The sequence below is a fragment of the Neofelis nebulosa genome, chromosome 3, assembly GCF_028018385.1.
Source record: "Neofelis nebulosa isolate mNeoNeb1 chromosome 3, mNeoNeb1.pri, whole genome shotgun sequence".
Taxonomy (NCBI): Eukaryota; Metazoa; Chordata; class Mammalia; order Carnivora; family Felidae; genus Neofelis; species Neofelis nebulosa.
The window spans coordinates 167,809,966-167,833,496 of record NC_080784.1 but is presented as its reverse complement, the minus strand read 5'-3'; the positions used below and the strand labels follow the sequence as shown (position 1 = coordinate 167,833,496).

Here is a 23,531-nt window from a genome sequence, read left to right as displayed (position 1 = left end):
CAGTAGTAAGTGAGGCACTATATAGTCATCTTACATGTCTCAGTTTGTAGTCTCCCATTTACAGTATCATGTGTTTGCCTGCCTAATAATTTATGCCCACATCCATTAAACTCACCAAAAATATTTTCAGCTTCATCATATCAGATGGCAAGGTGTATTAAAACTATGAAGACACTATAAAGAAAGATTAAATTTGAAAGTAATATCAATACCATTAATACAAAAATATATCTATATCATATACATATGGTTTGATCACTTATATAATATCAGACAGCCTTCTTCCATCAAAAGAGAACAATTAAGAAATACTAACTCTTAAATAAGATTCAACTTGTATATAATCTCCTAGCCATACAATATTGCCAGCATGTATAATGTAGTTTTAAGAGTAACAATGGGAACATGGGAGTGGCTCAGTCCGTTAAGCGTCCAACTTTGGCCCAGGTCATGATCTCATGGTTCATGAGCCCGAGCCCCGTGTCGGGCTCTGGGCTGACAGCTCAGAGTCTGGAGCCTGTTCAGATTCTGTGTCTCCATCTCATTCTCTGCCGCTCCCCCCACTATCACTCTGTCTCTGTCTCTCTAAAATAAATAAACATTAAAAAAAAGTTTGAGAGTAATAATGAAACATCAAAGGTAAAATAAAATACTAGATTACATGTAATCCGTTTATAGCCAGGAATAGTTAGGAATTCCCAAAGAGGAAGGCATGTTAATATGAGGGATACAAAATTCAAAGGGTTAAAGTTGCTTTGACACACTTTATATCTTCAGACCATTTCTGCTCTTACTCTTTCCTTCCACAGATTCCTTTCTATCTTGAAATTAATCTTACATAATAATATAAAGATCAATTTGTATTCAAAGGAAGTCATTTCTTACCAATCAGGCATCAGATAAGAGAAATGGTATTAGTATTGTATTTATATCCACAAACCAACAACACTCAATAAGGCTAGTTAGAGCAGCAGTGGCAGTTAGTGTCTGTGTTTCTGTGAAAACAATTCAGAAACGAGGACAACAAGTTTAAATATATTTCACATTATATTAATTAAAAAAGACTCATTATTCTGTCCTCTCCATTATCTAAACTTATTTTCTGTGCCCCAAGGTTAACTATCAGTTGTACAAGACTTGAAAATTGATCTAGAAACAGTGGCATAGCATCCCAGCCTTTTAAAGTGTGTCATTTCCTTGTACTCCTGGCCAACTTTAAAATCCATTGTGGAACTTGGTTCAAACTACTTTTTACCTGTGTTTCACTGTTTCTCACTGTTTCTCACCCTTTTACCTGCTTGATCCCATACTTTTGCTCCTGCTCGCACTACAGAGAGGAGTTTGGTACCTGGTAGCATGACATTGGCAATGCACTACTATACTATTACTAAAATAAGGTTTTCATAGAACAATGTAATGTCATTTATGAAACCAGTGGAACCAATTCCATCCTACAATTACTTATCTGAGCTCTTATTTCAAAACCATTTGTATTGTCTGAGGAAGGCATGTTTTATAATTCAAAGCATGATCATTGTCAAAGAATGACAAATGTATTTGAGCACTTAAATGACAAACAAAAATTCTCAGGGGTATAAAGAGGAGTTTTTAACCATGATGCACAGTGTGAAATTGATCCTTTCTATTTTCCATATATATGCTCTTACCAAGTAGTATGTGAGGAAAAGACAGGCAAGTTCCATTTGTTATTTAAGAAAGTTAGAGTTATATTTGTTAAAGTTAAAGTTATATTTGTTATTTAAGAAAAAGAAGATATACAATCTTACAACTTTGAAATATATACATTTGAATCCCTCTCCCATTTCCGTGAAGTAAATATCAGAATTATGATTATAGAGCTATCATAATACCTTTAGTTGAGAGCAGTAAAAACTGTTGTTTTGGCCGCAGTACACAATCTTAAATTGAAATTCTATGAAGTAATTTGTTTTGCTTGCTTCTTTTAAATAATTAAGTATTATTTTTATCAAGATGCATGAATAAACTGAAAGCTACTGCTGGCATACTGTTGGCATCCTCTTTGGCAATCAACTAAATTCAAATTACCCAGTAAACTAAACCTACAAATTGACAAACACTATGTTAGGAACCTCAGTTTGTCAGAAGACAATGGGCTTATTGGTTTTAATCTTGTCATACAAGATAAAACTGTAAACTTTTGATCCGGGAGCATGGCCTATTCATTTTTTGCCCAATTATAATCAATACATATTTTTATTTATTCTACAAATAAAAAACGGATCTGTTATCAAAAATTGTAATTTAATATGAAACATACTATAAAAGAGTAAGTAGGAGAAATGGATTAATTCCACTAAGAAGAATCAGAGATGGCCTCCGTTAGTGGAACTATTAGTGCTGTGGTTTATAGGAGGTTGTCAACAAGGGCAGGAAAAAGGCAATCGAGGAAAAGGATTTAGCTTGAAAAGCACAAAGGGAATTTCAGAGAATGTTTGTTTAGAGAATTTCATATAGTCCTGGGTGGCTAGATCATAATACAGGTAGAAGGAGAGGATGAAGGTGACATTAGAGTTGGGTTGTTTTAGGCCCTGAATGTCATGGTTAAGGAATTCCTTTTTTGTCCCAAAGGTGATGGGAGCCAGTAGAGACACTAAGGCAAGTGTGAAATGAACAAAAATAGCCTGACATCTGCACGTAAAATGGGCAGGGCTGAAGGGATGAGCCCAAGGAGCTAGAAATAAGGCCACCACTTGAGCAGAAATGCAAGGAGTAGTTGTATAATGAAAAATGAATTAGGTATCATTCAACCTTTATGAGGAATGCCAGCATTTTAAGTCTGCTCTTTGAGGGAGTATTTGAATAATTCAGTTAGCACAATCTCTACAGGGCATTTTCAATTCTATGTATGGTTTATTCTTAGAGTGGCCAGAGGTATTATTCTATTCACAATGCAACCTTTTCCAAAATAAAGAGTAATAGCTTTTTACCTCATATTTGTTTTTCTACTAAAAGAAACATTAGACTTAGTCTTACTTATGAGTGAAAAAAATATTGTTCTCATTTATGTTAGAGTGTTTTATATTGTATGATGTGTTGGTTAGAAAAGTATATACTTGAAAATACACAAAAATGGAATTATGCCTTTACCTTTTCCATTTTGCATGCAGAAGAAAAGGGATTTTTGTTCTCTCCATGGTACTGCTAGGGATACCATAAACTACAAGGGAAGGAGTTTTGATATCATACTATATTATGTTTACACTATGGACTAGTAGGGAAAATGCAGGAAACTGAAGTCGAGGAAGAAATAGAAATGTATCAGAATGCTGGAGTAATGTGCCAATGGAGATATCTTCCCCTGTTAAGAGTACACATGTATCAGTCTGTTTAGTTTTCAAGTGATAAATGCACGTGGGGCATCTTGACAATAATATTATTCCCCAAGCAGACATATGGTCCTTACTTAATAAATAATGCCACTGATTAGCATTTATCTTTACACTAATGATACAAATTCATGAATCCATTTGCCTAGAATACTAAGCTGATGAATGTTACCCTGAAGAGTTTTCCAATGGAACATTAGCCAAACCAATGTGAAATAGATGACAATATTTTACATTTTCCAGAATAAAAAGAGAGGGATAGCATCTAAGTACTCACATGAGGGGTGTAGACTTGACTTTAAGAAATCATGCTAGAATATAGGTAAGACTTTCATGTCATTTTTCTTGTGAGAGAAATTAATTTTCAGAATGCACAGGGGGTGATAATACAGGTTAGGAAACATGGCAACCAAGTTCATGATTACTGAACCACCCCAGTGTTTTTCATAATCAAGCAGCCAGGAGTGATCTCCAGCTTCCAATTAGTCAGAAAGAAAATTAACTCTGAACTATTCTGTTTCAAAAATGAACTGTGTAGAAATTATTCACAAAGGATAAGAACGAATTAAATTAGGATAATTTAAACAATTGAAGTAATCCATCTTGAAAAGTAATAATACCTCTCTATGTGTTCCATTAATTTATTTGTCCTATATCTCTATTTATATTTGTGTTTGAGAATAGTTCTGTTTGATTTTGACTTCCTCTTCCTTCTACATTATTTTATATTCTCTATTATCAGTATTGAATATTATAAAATAATATTACGTTGAAAATAAAAGGCAGGCACTTTCTATCTAGTATTCAGTTCCATTGGAAACAGGATCTGGTGCTCAGTGTGATCTATGGGGGGAAAGAGCATTGCACAAATCACTACACAACAAAGGTGCTACACACTTTAAATATTAAAATTTTAATAGAAATGGTCTCCTAGGAGTAGAGAATTCCCTTTAGATTTGGCTGATAGAACACCATAGACTACGTGGTTTAAACAACAGAAATGTATTTCTCACAGTTCCGAAGCTGGAAGTCCCAAGATCCGGGAGCCAGCACAGTCAAGTTCTTCCAGGCTGCAGACAGTCAACTTCTCAGTGTATCTTCACATGGCAGAGAGCAGAGAGAGGAAGCAGGCTCGAGTGACTCTTATAAAGACATGAGTCCTATTCATGAGGACTCCACCCTCATGACCTCATCTCATCCTGATTACCTCCCAGAGGCCCTGTTTCCTAATACCATCATATGGGGATAGGGTTCAACATATGCAATGCTGGAGAAACACGAACATTCAGTCCATAAATGAACAAATGCAGTTAAATATGGAAGGGATTTAATTACTATGTCATAAAAGCGAACAACAACAAAAGAATACTACATGTACTATGTATTTTATTAGTTATGTATCCATACAGGAATGTGTGTGTTTTTGTATGTGCTGTGGAAAATCTGTGGTCCTTTTTTTCTCTCAGGTGCGTTCTCTTTTTTAAACAATACAAATCGAAAAGCCTAAATTTTTCTTCAGAAAACAATTGTTTCAGAACAAGGAGGGTTACATTCAAAATATTTCATGATACATTATAAAATATAAAAACAAAACTAAAACTTTCATTAAGAGCATCAGAGTGTTCAAAGCATTTCATCTCATCAAAATAATTACACCTATTAGTCTGAGCTAGATATTGAAAAGCATAAGCTCACTTATTTTTGTAAGTTAACCTCATTCAGTTTCTTAGAAATTTACTTTGGTCTCACGAGTTAGAATTAAGTCATAGATTGCTATACCGTATTCATTTGGATGCATCAGAATAAAAATGACATGTAGATACATTTGATCTCCCTAAAGGGATTGATTAAAATCAATCAAAACCACATACGTGAGGTTTTTATTACACCACATCAGATATCATGGGCCCTGTAACTTTTCTTCAGGTCCATATCACCCACGAGTAATTTTCCTGACCATGAAAACTTGGCAAAACTACAATCGAGACAACAGTATCGGTCACGCAGGGAATTAGAGGTAAGTGAAAACTAGGAATATTCACGAATGAGGGAAGACTTCAAAAGTGAAATATCATGTCCAAAACAATACTGTGGCCAATTTAAAAAAAGTATATTTATGTACAGAAAAAAGTTCTTAAAGCAAAAAACAATTTCAAAGATATTCATGTTTATTGTTTTAAATTTAAATAGAAAAAAATGCATTAGATACAATGTTTGCATTTTAATGATCCCAGAGTTTAGCTCCAACATATTTATCTTAAAATATAAGTATCTATGATCAAATTTTATAGAAATTTAAATGCTTATTCTTTTAAATACTCATCCTCTAGTGGAAAATCAAAACCTGAATTATTCCAGAATATTACGCTCACATATCAATTTTGTTTTAACAAGCAAAGGAGGTTTATTACCATGAATAGTTAAGTTTAGCTTTGAGAAGCAAGAGAAGTTTGCTTTAAGGTCATTAAAAATCATTTCCGGGGCATCTGGGTGGCTCAGCCAGTTGGGCCTCCAACTTCAGCTCAGGTCATGATCTCACAGTTTGTGAGTTCAAGCCTGTGTTGGGCTCTGTGTTGACAGCTCAGAGCCTGGAGCCTGGTTTGGATTCTGTGTCTCCCTCTCTCTCTGCCCCTTCCCTGCTCATGCTCTGGCTCTCTCTTTCTCAAAAATAAACATTAAAAAAAAAAATTTCCTAATGAATTATTTTAAAATACAAAGCCAATATTTCCCTCTTTTTAAAACAAATGTGAAAAACCTGGGGATTAAAGAGTATACATATCATGATGAAAAAAATAAATAAAATGATAAAAAAACAAATTTGCAAAAATAAAATCATAATGACTATGTAATACTCTTACATAAAATAAAATCATGAATTTCACGGGTCAAATGTGATTTCTATAAGCTCAAAAAGTGTGTACTTTGTAAGAAAACTGTCTTCCCATGTAATCAAAACACCTGTACCTCTTGACAAATTTTAAACTGTTTAAACTATCGCACTTTATTATTTGCTATTCTGATTGAGCAAGAATAATGAAGCTCAAAGGATAACAAATTTAGTTTTCATGATATGATAAAATATGCATTATTATTTTTCTATACTCCCACAATGAGGAATACTTTTAATTGTGCAACTACACAATTTAAAATTATTCAAAGAGCAAGCAGATAAGATTTTTTTTCCTGTTTGTGCAACACTACAATTGAAAAACCAGAGTATTTTTTTCTTCTTCAGTTCTCAACATTTTTAACATAACATTGTTAAGGATCTTTCATCATTAAAGAATAAACAACCGGACAATTTAACCTCCTGTTTACTATGTCCATTCAATGTCTTATAGCATCAAGTATGACTTTACCTGAAGACTAGATTTTGGATTCATTTTCCAATAAAACTCCCTGAAAGTTATAAAACTCTATCTCATCAACCAACAATAATTTTACATATCTGGAAATATGAAAGTTCTGATTGATTGTATATTTGAACTAGAAAACGGTAAACATAATCAGTAAAATGAAAACGTACATGTTCCACTTTATCAGCACACATCCGCATGGATGGAATACCGCATACTGCTCACAAATACAACAGAGTAAAAGAGAATATGTCAGTCAAAGGTTAACTGCAATAATATTTATTTCTTACTATTATAATTTCCTTTCCTTCCCTTAAAGGGAAGTGTTTTCTATTGACTGTGTTATCACAGATTTAATCCAGGTTTCTTATCTGATTCCAGTGACACCTGATATATATATACAAAAGGGGAAAACCACATAGCTCTGGTTGTCAGCCAAAAAATATCAGTAAAAGACACTCTGGTCAACCCTGGCCTAATGGAAATATAAATGATAGATGATGATTCAGTTTAAGATGGTGAAATAAAAGCATTTATAATTTACTGCTCTCCAATGAAATACTTCCAAAAATAACATAAATAATAAAAAAAATGAAAAAAAAGAAAATGAAACCACATGCGTAATTATAAGTAATTGGCAACAAATTATGACAAATAGCTTTCAAGCAGGGACATATTTTGCACTAACAGGAGAAAAGACATTCACTGGCACATATCTTGGATAGAATGTAGATTACACAAAGCGTCATAGTTCTGAGACATTCTTCAAAGACTGTTTGAAGCCTCCGTGAGATGGAAAGTGGACAGGCAAGAGAAAAACAAAATCTGTCTTCAGAGAATTCCAATTATATATCTCCAAATGGTGGAATATGGGGATAAGGAAAAAAATGCTGACAGACTACATTTGATAGTTGTGAAACAGCCTGCTGGATAATCCAGACGACTAGCATTTAGGTGTGAGATGGGAGGGAGAGGAGACAATCACTAGAGGGCTAACAACACAGAGAAAGTAAAACTGAGGGAGTTTTACATTGTGAGCCACGTGGAGCACCAAATGTCAAAAATAGAGAAAAACATGGTCCCTGGGCAGAAACTAAAACAGATTTGGGGAGGTGGGCTTGAAACCTGAAACTTAAATAGCTACTGTGGGCTGCTCTGATTCATTCTCCCACCACTGCCCACATAGAGTTCAGTAAATAGCTGGCTTCATTCAGTGATTAATAGAAAGAAATCAGCCTGAAACATAGGCAAAGGAAGCAAAAACGCAATGAAAAAGCAAAGGAATTTCATACCAGAGGACATTTTTTTTTTCAGGAAACAGAGGAAAAGTTTATATAAGTACTTATTTATAGTCTCAAATAAATTATAGGCATGATCTCATTAATATTAGAGTGAAAAGCTCAAAGAAAAGATACATTTTAATAGATTTTGTAAAAGTAGTAGAAAGAAATGAAAAAATGAAATGGCATAGACCAAGAAAGCAATGGAAAAAATGAAACCATTATGAAGTTAAAAATTACATAAGAGGTCACAAAATAGAATAAACACAACTGAATACTCACTTGGGTTAGGGTTGACAAAAGTTGACAACAAATTTAAAAATTCAAAATTGATTATAAAGAATATATTATAAATAGTTACACAGGCAAAAGAGATTTAACACAATTAGCATTTGGAAAGAAAAATTACTTAGACACACTATAGGAAAAAAACTTTCCTGAAATAAAGACTGAAATGTGGAATAAAAAGACATGCGTTGCTTGATTCAACACTAAGTTTCAACAACCTCTCCAGTTTTACCCTAGTTTTTTCCATCTTATATTTAGATAACATAAATCGAATGGTTTTTAAATTATTTAACAACTTTCACATGTGAAATATTTGACTCCTAAATTTATGAAATTCTGTCTTTTGATCACTCTATTCTTCTATACAAACACGTATCTCTACAGAAGTAGCTGGCATGATATTCATGAAATATTAACACTTTCTTGGTGGTGGAAATGTTGAGACTGTACATTTCTGCAATGCCTGCCTGCACTTTTAACAATTATGTATCATTTCCACAAATGACAATGAAGTCATTGGGATTTAAAAAAAGAAATGAAATGCAAAGATGAACTGAGAGAGAAAAGAAAAATGAGACTTCTCAATTCTTGTACTATTGCCAGATTCATGGCCCTTCTTTCCACAGCTCGTACAGCAATCAAGTGATTTCTCTAAAATAGAAGCCTGGCATATTCATTTTCATCTTATTATACTGCAAGATTTTCAATAAATTGCCACTAATCCAGGATCAAACCCGATCTGTTTAATTTACACAAAACTCTCTAATCCAGTCCCAACAGGTCTTTCCTACATGAACATCTTTCACTTCCCTTAACTCACTTTCTTCCTACTACCTGGAACCACTTGTGGTAAGAGTTCCTCATGTTTCAGGTGGTGGGAAAAATGTGCTGTTTGTTTGTTTGTTTGTTTCTTTGTTTGTTTGTTTGTAGAAGTAGGCAAAGGGGCTGGAACTCCAAATTTCTCCACACAATTCAGTTCAATATCATCTCTGTGAAGCCTTCCCTGCCATCACTCTTTTTTCCACACTATAAACCAAGTTAAAAAATTATGTGCATCCTTTTCCACCCTCTGTATCAGCACCATGCTGCACAATAGTAAAGCCTGATGCAAAAGAAAAAAATATTAATACTGATCCTATATTTACTTAAAATTTGGGTATTTTGTTAATCATAGGTTTTTGCATCAAGTTTGATTTTTTTAAATACTCTTTCAAAACATCATTTGTCCTGATTACTGATTTCTATATATTTTTTGTTTCAGGTGAGGGCTCACGCATATCACCCTAGTTTTAGCCCTCCTCTATACTACTGAAGCACTTACTACAATCCATAGCTACTCATCTACACATCTATTATCACTACCAGACTGGGACCACATAAAAGGAAAGGAACCAGTTTCATTTCTCTATGTATATCTAAAAATCAGCACAGCCCCTAAAATGGAGCAGGAACCCATTTAGCAAAGATTAATAACAACCCAGAAAAGAGAAATGACCAATTTTTTTTTAGTTTTTAAGAGTAAAATCTTCCACAGAGAAGAAAATATCTAATCTAAATGGAGAGGGGTTTGTTTGTTGGTTTGTTTTGTTTTTGTTCTTTTTTTAAGGTCAGGGAACTGTAGTTTAATTCAAGTCATGAACTTGGAGTAATTAAGCAGTGAAACCAAATCAGCTTCTTTTCCCCCATAAACATCTGTTTGTGGCACAAAGTATTGAGTGTACCTATTCTAATATATTGAGTGTAATCCATTCTAAGAATATGCCTGTATTTAGTGTACTATGAGAAGCAGAAAATATTAAAATTAGAAGAAAGCTTAGATATTATTTAATCCTCCCATTCTCTTATACATAAGGAATCAAGCCTAGCAATGTTAAGTGACTCGTTTAAAACCACAATAGAGTCAGAACTTGAAATTAGGTCATCCATTTCTCCACCCGGTGTTTTTTCACTGGAGGTTTTTTTCACAAATCTAGAAGAGGGGACCATTGGAAAATGGGAGAGTGGGGAGTGGGGATTTTTTTCTAGGTCAGGCAGAATTGACCAGTTCATGGGTAAAGTAAGTCACAAGCAAATATCATACTTACTGCTTGAACCATGGTCACTGCTAAGGTGATGTGGTTGAAAAATGACCTTTCAAAGTTAATTCCAGTTCCTTGCTGTAGTCTTTGTCACTGGCTTCTCTATGATTCATTTCCATCGGTAAGAGAGTGACTCTACTTTCTGCCTACTCTAATTCAAGGTTTGTGGGGTCCGATTTAAAATATACACTGTTCAAATACTCTGTATATTAACAAGGGCAAGTCATTTTTAGCTGCAGATTAATCATATAAATATATTATTATACCTAGTCATGCCTGGAGTAAATTGAAAGTAATTATGTAGGAGTTAGTAACCAACTTGGAGTTGAAAGCTAGAAAATAGATACTGGTTCTGAATAAGAAAATTCTGAATTTCATCTTTAAAAGATAAAGCCATACAAAGTCACCATTCTGAGCCAGAATTCTTCACAAATTACCAAGACTCTGAGCTCTCCTAATGACTCTTGCAAGATTTGCTCATGGTGAAAAGTGACTCGTCCTTCATAAAAGTGTTTTGTTTAATGTAGCTATGAGTTATTAGAGAGATAGGAATGATGACCAAAATAAAATATTTAGCTATGACTTAATTTGATGGAATGCAGTTAGGGAAAATAAAATATGCATTATTATTATTGTTATTGTTATGAACATTGTGTACAAATGAAATAATCCCTTTTTGTACTAATCATTAGACTTCCTTTCTGATCAATTTATTCTTCAAGTTAACAATTAAGAATCCTTGGTTAGGGTGCCTGGGTGGCTCAGTCGGTGAAGCGTCCAACTTCAGCTCGGGTCATGATCTGACAGCTTGGGCTCTGTGCTGACAGCTTGGAACCTGGACCCTGCTTTGGATTCTGTGTCTTCTTCTTTCTCTTCCCCTCCCCTGCTCCTTCTCTGTCTCTCAAAAATAAGTAAACATTAAAAAATTTTTTAAAAAAAGTAATCCTTGGTTAATTTTGCCCTTTCTCTTTGTTGGGCCACCTGACTTGCCTTAAGATCTTCTTCACAAACAAAGAAAAAAAACCATAGGCTCACCTGGATCCCTTGTCTACAAATCTAATATCATTGATTTTTATCCCTTTAAAATCTGTAAAATTTATAGAAGAATTTCTTTTTTAAAAAGGAAGCCAATAAGATATTTCTTAAGAATAGGCCAATGAATAAGTAAGGAGTATATTCTTCACTAAAGAAATAAGGTCTTTTCATTGGAATAATAAACAATCATAGCTTCCAACCACAATTTCAAGAATTGTCCTCAAGGCTAGAAATTTACTTACATTCATAAAATAATTTGTGATAAGCTTTTTTATACAAGTACTCTTCATTAAATATTTACATATGTACAAATTTTATTTGGCCTCATATTACTGGTATCAATTTATAAATGAGGGCTTGGATTGGATGAATTCTAAAGCATCTTTCAGCCTTAAAATTGTTAGTGATTCTAGGATATACCTAGAGTGATAGCAAAAAAAGGTATCCTCAGATATGACTCACAATATTTGGCATTTGCACATTTTACAGTTCTCATATACAACCATTCCAAGGCAATGTAATAACTGAAAGACTAATGTCAATTAATTAATATTTCTTTTCTAAAAATAAGAGATTTTGCTTGGAAAGTGGCCATTTTTATCAAAATGTTCCCCCAAACATCCAGAATACATTCATTCACACAACCTAGATCAGGAAAAAAAGAAGAATAGAAGAAAAATCTGGAAGCAACAAAACAAAAAACTAGACCTAGATTTAGTGTCATAAGACAGCTGCAAGAATTTAATTAAGTTGTTAAGCCTACCTAATGAAAAAGAAAAGTCAGTACATGAAAATCCTGATAAATTGCATTAACAGAGTCAGCAGAATCCTACCCCTTGGCTATGAGTTTTCTTCTTTACTCCATTCCTCGGCTACTCTTTTAATTTTAAAATACTCACCCTAGTTGTGATACTGTACAAAACCTGCCCCCCCAAAACACTAAACTTCCCAGAAATACAAAACTATGGACACAAAAACTTCCCAGAAGATTAGTATTTCACCAGCCAAAATAGATCTATGTTTGGAAAAGCATCTAAAAGGCCTTGTATTGAGTTCCTAATTGTGATGATTCTGATCAAATTCTATCCTACTATTCTGATCAAATTTGAGACAGATAATTTATAGGATCTTACAGTGCCCAGATTTTTATTCTCTGGTAGGCAGTGCTTCTTACTTAGAGAACCATCTGTACACATTTTCATATATTTTGAAGTCAATTGCTAAGGTTGTGCTAACGTGTTACCCTCTATCGGTATAGGAGAAACAGATGTTTTCAATATGTTGTCAGACTCTAAATAAATTTCTTCCATTAAAGAATGCAATGTTCTCTGCTAGTTTATGGTTCGTTAGCATGCATTGACTGTTCTACTATTCAAGTAATATCATAGGTTAAGGTGAAAGAGCTTTCCTAGAGAGACAGTGTCTAGCATAGTGCATGGAACACAGTAGGCTCTGAATAACTATATGTTGAAATAATACATAACTGAATGAACTACTGTCAAAAAGAATTCATACAAGGAGTTAAACTTTGGCTCAAAGCACAGATTTTTCAAGTCAAGTGTTTTAAGTCCTGTTTGACCAACATAAGACAGGGAACATGTCTTCGCTGGCCTTTGTTTTTGTTTTTTGACGCAGCAGAGGTTTCACTCTATTAGTCAGTATTTGTTTTGTTCCATTTTCCTTTTAAAAAATGTTTCATGTAACAGAGAAAGTCCTTTTCTTGCTGATACTAGAAGAATCTCCAAAGGTCACCGCATAGGATATCCAATAAACAATTCTGATTAAGGGCAGCGCCACTGGGAAATTTAGGGTTGTTGGTTGATATTCATAGTGTATATTTAAAAATGTCATAGTCTATTTTCAAATTCCAATGCATAAATATGAACCATGTATCTCTAATAGCCCTATTTCTCTTGTCCCAACTTTCCAGGATGGTCTGTATTTCATCTAATTTGAATGCTGAATTGATTCTATTCAAATCATTTTTCTGAAATGAAAGATGGCTCACTCTCTCTTCACTGAGAGATGGATTAACTTTCCCAATAACTGGCTTGGATTGTTTTTGAATGTAAAAATTACATAGGCTTTTTATTTTAATAAAGAATAATGGTTTATCTTTAAAAACATGTAAAAAGGCATTCTGTATTAAGGTCATCATCTTTTAGGAAACTATTCTAGCAACAAAATTACATTAGACTTTCTGATTTCTCCATAGTGTCCTTAGATAAATAAACAACCCAATAGACCATGTTAAATGCCCCGAATGTTACTGGAAAGAGAATACGGGCATATTTGTCTATTTTGCTTGTGCCAGACCCAGACGGCGGCGGGGCAGAAGGAGGAGTAGTTGCTGACAACTTCCCAGAAGCCCCTGTGGTATTAACAGTGGTCTTAATTCGCTCCAGTCTTGATCCAAACACACGCTGGGTAGAAGCAGGTCCAGCAGAAGCCTGTTGGGGCACGTCCCCAGTTCTCCCAGGAGTAGAGGGAGGAGCAGAGAGAGGTGCTCTTGCAGCAGATATTGTTTCGGCTGCATTCGCATGGCTGAATGGGTTTGGACTGGAAGCTAAGTAAGACTGCGATGTGCCTTCAGAAGATCCTGGAATAACTGTGGAGGATCTGCTCGAATGGTTTCCCACCTCAGTTCTGTTGCCGACATCAGATTCAGAGTGAACCAAGGCATTTGTTCTTTTTCTCATATTCAGATTGGCATTTGTGTTCTGAAAAGGTATATTAAAAATTACAATGATTATGTCATTCTATGTAAATTAATACAAAATTAAAGGGAAAAAATAATTAAAATTAGTTGTTTCTATGATATAAATGTTTACTCATATACGATATCCATTCAGCTGACTGTAAAAGCTTAAAAATACCTAAGGAAAAAAAAACATGAATACATTTGAAAGTGAATCAAAAATCTTCTATTTCAAAATATTTCCATTCTTATAAATGGTCAGAAGTTAAATCTATAGAAATATTTGGCTATTAGAGCTCTAAACTAGAGTTATGCTTGATTTTATTTGAGAAGTTCATGAAGATAGCGACACAACTTTCTTCAGTTTTACTGTAAATGATATTTTGTGATAGGTTGTATACACTTCAATGAGTTTTATATATGACTGTTTTATAAACAGCAAGAACTGTACTTACTCTTGTGCACAGAAAAACAATAACAACCATATATATGTGCATGACATTCCTTGAAAAAAGGAAACTCCAAAAGCTTAAATTTCCAAATCCCTGAAATTTATTTTCATAATCTTACATGGATGCACACACATTATTATAAAATCTGGAAGACCTAATGCATTTTATTTTTTCACCACGATAATGAATATACAAAGGAACACTAGTTTTAAACAAAATTTTATATTAGACATATAAACAGCATCACCATATCATTGCATAAATATCTGAATTCAAACTATTTACCAATAAAGAGTATTTAAATCAAAATGGAACTCATCCATTTATTTTCTCATCCCTTTATTTTATGTGTAGAACAAGACTATATTTGAATAAAGATGCATGATAAAGTTTAAAATTAATTCTCCTTATATTCTGACAGGCACGATAAGTAACTGGATAGCCAACTATAGACTGTCCATGCTAATGAAGGAAAATAATTGCTCAAATGATTCCCAAAATAGTCATGTCTGTCTTTAGAATATACCATGAGTTTTTTGCAAAAATGTTTCCTCTTTAATTATGTTTATTCTAAGCTACATTAAGGGTATACTGTAATTACTTTCTATACCTTCTCCTCTTACCATTTTATGAAATAGGTGGTGAGTGAAAAGAGGAGGAAGGAGAGGTGAGAGAGAGACGAAGAAGAGCAGCTCACAGGTGGGTGATTAGAAGGAGACAGCATACAAGAAATGTCACAGATAATATCACATACAATTAACTGAGAGCTCATTTTACGGAGAAATGTTTATTCTACAAATAGAATCCTTTTTCAATACCACACCCATCAAGTAGGTTGAATGTGTTTAATCCATATGTAATATATTTGTGAATTATGACTGCGAATTTGCTAAGTACAGAAAGAGTAAAAGCCTCACAAAATGTAGAGTCAAAGATCTGAGAGGTTTACAAAGTATTCTTCATGTCAGGCTGGAGTATTCTTCTAAGCAGGTCACAGTCAAACTCATGAGAAATTGTAGTCTAACACATGACACCTAATTTTGGTGGAGAAAATAAAACCAAAATCGACATCAACATAAAAGCTAAAGATACCAGGGGAGCCTGAGTGGCTCAGTCGGTTAAGTGTCCACCTCTTAGTTTCGGCTCAGTCACAATCCCATGGTTTCATGAGTTTGAGCCCCTCATGGGGCTCTGTACTGACAGTGCGGAGTCTGCTTGGGATTCTCTCTTTCTCCTCTTTCTCTGCCCCTCCCCTGCTCATGCTGTTTCTGCCTCTCTCAAAAATAAATAAACTTAAAAAAAAAAAGCTGAAGGTATCATTGTTTACCCTGCACTTTTACACTTTTCCTCTACAAAGCACATTGTAAATGTCAATTAATCCTCAGATTTTGAGTCCCTTTTTACCTAAAGGAATAATGTTAATTGATTAACATTAACTTTGAAATGTCATACACACAGTGAGGAATATACAGAAGGATAAGTTATATCCACAACATTAAAAGAGCTAACCCTATCATTGACAAGATGCATACCCACACACAATACAATCAAAAATATAACAAAAAGTAAAATATAGTGAAGATCAAACTGTAGTAAAATGCTGAATATATTAAGAAGGGAAGGGAAGAGAGTAAGAAAGCATCAATTAAACAAGCAGGAAAGAAACATATTTTTCAAGTATAATCTGATATTTGCATAATGTCTTCTTCCACCAGAAGTTAGGTTGCCCCAAATCTTAAAAAACTCGTATTAATCCAAAAACTAAATTCTAAGAATTAGAGATTTCTACTTCTGGTCAAAATGGAGTAAGAGGGACTGAATTTACTCTCCTGTATAAATGACAAAAAAAAAAAAAAAAAAGAAAAGAAAAGAAAAAGAAAAAAGAAAAGAAAATCTGGACAAAATATGTGAAACAATTATTTTTTGAAGACTCTGAGCCTTAGACGACATAGAATCATAATCATCAAGACAGAAGAAACAAACTTGAAAGTGTTTCCATGCTGTGGTAGAGGAGAGGAGAATCCAGGAGAAATCGGACAGATTCCCTGAATTGAGGAGTTGGAGCTGAAAATCTGGGGAAATCAAGATGGCTAGAATTCACAGGAAAAAGTAACAGAGAAGTGTACATAAATACATACATACATACATACATACATAAGTAATAAGAGAGAGATAGAACTCCAAAAATCAGAGAGTACCCATTGACTATTTTGCTAAGCACAGATCAGTTTGAGAGTGAAGTACTACCTGGCCATAAAAAGAATGCCCTAAAAGGATGAGAAGAAAGTACCTGAAACACAAAGCCAGAAATAATGCCTGTTCCCACCAGTCAGACCGCAAAATCTCACCATTCATGGAGCGCTTGGTAGAGTACTAAGAATGACCTTGCCTCAGTAATATGGAATAATTAGCCCCAAACCCACAAAACTCTAGTTCTGCTGAATGAATTTTAAAAGTAAGACCTGAAAGAATGAAACTAACTGTAAGTGACTTAGCTGGGCCCCAGAAGAAAATGCAAGAACATTTATAGGATTCTGTCTTCTTTCCCTCCAGATCAGTACCTTTCTGGAACTTCCTGAAATCCCAAATGTGAATCATGTTCTGAATCTTTGATTAAATACAAAAACTGCACCAATTTTTCCTCCTTCTCCATAGTCATGCCCCATGTGATATGAATTTCCCATTCCTCCCCCATCAAGAGATGGAGTTTATTTCCCCCACAGTCTTCCTTATAACTTTTTCTGGCCAACAGTATGTCTCAGAAATGATGGTGTGCCATTTCTGTCTTAGCCTTAAGACTTCTTGCTTCCACTCTCTTTCAAAACACTGTCATCGACACCACTTGTCAACAACAAGCTAGGACTAGACTGCTGAAAAGATCCTTTGGAGCAGAGCCAGTCACCCCAGTGAGGCTAGCCCAGGTCATCCAACAGCTAGATGACCACTAGACACATGAATTTTCCCAGCTGAGAAAGGATGAACTGCCAACCAAGCCTAATAAAGATCAACAGAACTTTTCAATTAACTCACAGGCCTGAGAGTAAAAGATAATGTTTACGTATGCCACTGAAATTTTGTACTTATTTTTTATGCAGTATTATTGTGGCACTAGATAACATGCTTAGACCAATTAAATCAAGGGTCCTAATATAAGATATTGCCAAACTTCTAGTGAGGAGAACTTCTCAGACATTCTGGGATAAGTGGAAGGCCAACCTACCCAGAATTCATCAAAGACCATTAGGGGGCCCTGTTGCCTAACTACAGACACCAGCTAAAGGACCAAGATATTTTGCCCTTTATAATCCCATTCTTAAAAAACAACTGTATTTTAAAACTGGGAGAAATTCTAAAATTGCAGTTCCTCATTTTACAGTAGAAGACAGTAGAGCAGAGAGATTATAACTTGCTGGAAGTCATACAGTAAGTGACTTACTGAAGTGTTTTTACCATGTTGTACAGCCCCTCAATAAACAAATGTGGAGGCATTAAAAACTTAATAAACTACACCTATGTATTTGAGTCAGTTAAGTACTTGTAATAGCCAATAACATTGTTAAAAATTTATTCAAGACTTAGGGGTGCCTGGGTGGCTCAGTGGGTTAAGCATCTGACTCTTGGTTTCAGTTCAAGTCATGATCTCACAGTTCCTGGGTTCAAGTCTTTGTCGGGCTCCACGCTGACAGTGCGAAGCCTGCTTGGGATTCTCTCTCTCTCCCTCTCTCTACCCCTCCCTGGCTCGCTCTCTCTCTCTCTCTCTCTCTGTCTCTCAAAATAAATAAATGAACTTAAAAAAATACTTATTCAAGACTTGGAAATCAGAAAGGACTACAGCATATTCTTTCAATGTCATATGGAGCATTGTTTAATAAGCCCACCCAAGGATTATTAAGCATGTAGGGGAATTTACTTGATTTTGATTTTGCTGTGTAATATTGGATTCAAGTGCAAACACTGTGGACTTTAACTTGTAGACTCCAGTCCAGTAGAAAAGATCACTGTTGCCTGGTAGGATATTAATTACTTCTATGTCTAACCTGGTATTTATCCTAGCACTCTTTTTCTTTAAAGTGACTACTTTTAGTCCTTAAAAAGATTTCAAGCCAGTTTTCCTATTTATGTGGTTCCCTTATTAATTAATGAGTTGGACAAAACTTTGACAGATGTCCATTTCATATTTGTATGAGTTCTATTTTCAATGGTTTAAAAATTATATTCAGACCACATATACTATTATATTCTCATGACATCTACTATAAATATCACAGAAATTAAGCATAGACTTGAAGAATGTGCCTAGAAAAAAAGAACTGACCCAAACCAAAAGAGATAGGATCAGTCTAAAGTGACTGGAAAAAAAGAATCATAAACACAAGTAGACATTTGACTGATACCACCACTCACCAATCTGGTTCTTCACCTACATTCAAACCACCCTGTTCCAGGAGAAGCTAAGAGTACTGTTTTATTCCTCACCCAAGTGTAGGTATTTATCTGAAGGATACAAAAATGCTGATTGGAAGGGGCACATGCACCCCAATGTTTATGTCAACAATAGCCAAATTATGGAAATAGCCCAAATTTCCAGGGACTGGTGAATGGATAAAGAAAATGTGGTATATATATACACAATGGAATACTACTTGGTGATGAAAAAGAATGAAATCTTGCCATTTGCAACAATATGGATGGAACTAGAGGGTATTAGGCTAAGCAAAATAAGTCAGAGAAAGACAGATATCATAGGATTTCACTCATATGTGGAATTTGAGAAACACAACAGATGAACATAGGGGAAAGGAAGGAAAAATAAGATAAAACCAGAGGGGGAGGCAGACCATAAGAGACTGGAGGGGAGGTGGGGGGGGGTGGGCTAAATGGGTGATGGGCTTTAAGGAGAGCACTTTTTGGGATGCGCACTGGGTGTCATAATGAAGAGATGAATCGCTGGGTTCTACTCCTGAAGCCAAAACTACACAGTTCGTTAGTGTTAACTAACTTGAATTTAAATTAAAAAACAAATAGAAAAAAGAAGCAAAGCAGCAAGAGACTTTACGAAAATGGAGGGAGCAGCAGGAAGTGTGCCACTAGGATTACCACTCCAAAACAAAGATCAAATCTTTCTTTTTTTTCTCGGTTTAAAAGTATTAGTGAGCTTTTAGAGTATAAAGACTACCTTATTAATCACTGTAGGCAAATGCACACAGCAGGCACCTACTTCATTTTTTAATAATTTTTATTGAACTGGATATATTACAGAATCAGGATTCTTTTCAAATTAAAGTAATTGAAGGAAAAGTATCAAAAATGTTCTGACCTCCAGATTATCATTCCATTGCTTATGGAGCAGATTTCTAGACTATTGTAGATACTGCCTAAGGTGCATGTCACCCTGACGCAACCCCAGGTCTGACTAAGAATGCCTAAGGTGTCTCAATATTCATATATCAGAACACACATAAAGGAAAGCAGAATTAGACTCATTTGGGGCTTAAATCTTCGCTTTCTGCCAAGTACCCAAATGATACTCAAGTTATTTTGTACCGATTCTCATGGTCTACTATGTAAAAAGTAGTTGTCATTTTCCATGATGACAAACCACAAAAAGAGTGAGAAGTCAACTGACCTACCTGGCACCAGATTCACCAGGAATACTATTCACACAGTCTTCGAACTTTGGAACAACTAACGTGTCAGAGTGATGTAAGGTTGAGACTTGAGTGGCCTCATCACTGTTCAGTCAGTATTCAGCAGACACACAGTGGTTGCAAACAAGAAAGCACCTAGGCTTCATCTGAATTTTAAAAAATGGTTTAGCTTGAAATCATTTTGTCATTAGTCACAACAGCCCAAAGCAAGGAAACTGGTGGGACAGAGATGCGAGGTAGCAGACTCAAACGTTTCCAACAAATTCAAGCAGCAACAGGCAAACAGGAGCAAATCCAAGCCATTCATCAATCATGACTGTGATCTGACACGATTTCTAGAGAAGTATTATCAACTGCAGAAAGAAAATTCATCTCAATGTATTACTCTAGCAGCAATGAGATAAAGTGACCAAGGCGAGCTTTGCAGAAGACACGCTACATTCATATGGCTCGCTTGAGAAGCTAATGAAGTTTAATAAAATGTAATTTAACCCTTCTAAATTAAAAACAAACAAGGCTAGTAATGAACATGTTTATCTTCCAGAATATCAATGAGTCAAATATTTTTTAAAAAATCCAATAATGGAAAGACATTTATTCCAGGCCATCTGACAGGGCTGCAGGGGTGAGCCACATATCTTATTTAATAAGGAAATAAACAAGTATGGTAGAGAAGCTGAAACTGAACTCCAAGGTAATGATTTACTGAGGACTATCATTAGCGTTTTTAGAAAATGCTGCTGCGTAGAAATGAAAAACATCCCCTCCAAACAAACATGCTAAATATTTCATAAATAGTTACCAGGGGACTCTCTCATACATTGAACAGCAAAATGCAGAAATGAAAATGCTGAGCACTCTATTTATTGTATTTCATTTTCTCCCCATGTTAGCATTTAATTCAATGTTTGTATTTCCATAAGCTATGGAAATACTGCTTTCAATATCAGGCACTGGGATAAAGAAAAAAAAATATGTCTTCAATTTGAAATTACCAGAGAACAAGAGCTTAAAGGATTCATTCATTTTCTCTTTACATATTTAGACGTTGAAAGTTTAAAATATTAGGATTTCTCGAAGACATGCAAGGTGGTGGTTACTTTTATTTCCTGGTGATTCCCAGTGCTTCTTCCTATTTGTCAAGATTTGTCTATTAAATATATTGCTCTAGCAGAGGAAATCTCTTTGCTGGAGATTTCACTACTCAGAGCAGAAATTCTCAGCTTGATCAAGTGGACTTGACCAGAATTGCTACCTGGAATTGCTTCAGAAGGTGCATCCACCAATGCTCCCAACATAACCCTAGAGAGGGTAGAGGGCAAAGGACACTCCACTCATTTTATCCAAATGCAAACACTAACCTGCGTGAATTTTTTCTTGCTCGTTAATGAGAAGCAGGATTATAGTCATTCTAAATGTTTATAAGAATAATCTGGGAGCTAGTTAAAAACTCAGATCATATTTGCAGAAAGTCTTATTTATTCGTTATGTTATTGCCAATCATCAGAGATCAGAAATATAGATAATAACAGTAAATACTCCACAGTAAATGTGGAGTATTAACACTATAGTAAATCCCATAATGTATGATGTAAGACAAATATAAAAAGCTCTTCTGGGAAGTAAATGGCAATAGCAAGAATAGCAACAATGGTTAACTTTTGCTGAGTGGTTCTTCTGCAACTGGAGTTCAGCTGACATGCTTTTAACTAATTAGCTACCACAATCATACATCATGCTCCATGCAGGAAAAACTATAGCCACAAGTATTTCAATGTCCAAAAATGATGTGGGGTCCATAAAAGTATTTCTTGTATTATATCAGATCACTGCTCTCTTTCTGGAACTTTCCAAGTATTAGTGAAGTCTGGAAACTAGTGATCAGGGAAACAGCAAAGACTGCTGAATCACTACATTCCAACCTAGAGGAGGATATTCCTACCACACCCACATACACAGAACATTGGCAACCTCATTTGGCTGGCCCACTTTCTAAATATAATGGAATATTAAAAAGCATTGTATCTGTGGATATATTGGTCTGGCACCATAGTATCACTCTCTTTTACATCTTATTTTAATTACAGCAGTCAAAAGGACTTTCTTCTGCGTTGAAATTGGATGCAGGAAATGGGCCAGCGAAGGCACTAGACTTGGGATACTAGAAGGCAACAAATGCCAAAGAAGGTAAAATAATCAAAATATTAAGAGGTTTTCATCATTACTGTAGACTGAACAGTGACCCCTCCAAATTCGTATGTTGAAGTCCTAACCACCCATTGTGTGGCTGTATTGGAGACTGAATCTTTAACGAAGTGACCAAGGCTGATTCAGGTCCCAAGGGTCAAGCCCTGATCAGATAACACTGGTATCCTTACAAAAGAAGAAGAGGCACCAGAGAACTCTTTTTCTCTAACAAAAGAGGCTACAACAAGAAGGGAGCCGTCTGCAAGCCAGAAAGAGAGCTCTCACCAAAAACCAAACCTATGGAAACCTTGATCTTGGGTTTTCTAGCCTTTAGAACTATAAGAAAACACATTTCTGTTGTTTAAGCCGATGTTGTTTAAACCTATGTTGCTTTGTTATGATGGCCTAACAATTATCTAACTTCAATAAAATTCAATTTGAGGCACATATATTTTAAGATTTTTTACAACAGTGAGTAGTAACTGACCTCATAAGAAAAAAGTAAAACCTAAACAAACTTGCAACTCTCTTTTTAGATATTTTCTTTGTTTCTAGTCTGTTCTCTTCTCTCTTTTACACTGAATATAACTTTCTGAAAATCCCAAATCCTAGATAGAGTTAAGATACAGGACATTCAAAGAAACTGAGATGGCTTTGACAGGAAGGAAGCATTGATTTCTTTGTCATATTCTTAATTTTTCTTGATGAATAAAAATGCTTATATATCTACCACGGATCATCTACAATCTCTTCCTAAACTGTCCTAATTGCCTAGACACAAGATACCTCCATCTTCTCTTCTTTTCAGCTTCTTTTCACTCACATCTGAGGAATTTGGTGGTTAACTGAGGCTTTAAATCTTCTAGTTTGGACTTAGATCCAGATCCTTCTTAAATTATTTATTTATTTATTTATTTATTTATTTATTTATTTATTTAAATTTTTGAGTGATAGAACACAAGCAGGAGAAGGGCAGAGAGAGAGGGAGACACGGAATCCAGGCTCCAGGCTCCCAGCTGTCAGCACAGAGCCCAACGCGGGGCTTGAACCCACGAACTGCGAGATCATGACCTCAGCCAAAGTCAGATGCTTAACCGACTGAGTCACCCAGGCGCCCCAGCTCCAGATCCTTCTTAACTAC

At 35.0% G+C, this 23,531-nt stretch overlaps 1 protein-coding gene across 1 annotated transcript in view; it reads right to left on the bottom strand.

Moving 5' to 3' along the window:
• Nucleotides 1-4,734: 4,734 nt before the first annotated feature.
• Nucleotides 4,735-23,531, bottom strand: part of GABRA4 (gamma-aminobutyric acid type A receptor subunit alpha4) — a 74,050-nt gene continuing 55,253 nt past the window's right edge. The window contains exon 9 of the mRNA XM_058722691.1: nucleotides 4,735-14,125. Coding sequence (XP_058578674.1) covers nucleotides 13,592-14,125 — 534 coding nt within the window. The 3' untranslated portion in view covers nucleotides 4,735-13,591. The remainder of the gene's footprint in view (nucleotides 14,126-23,531) is intronic.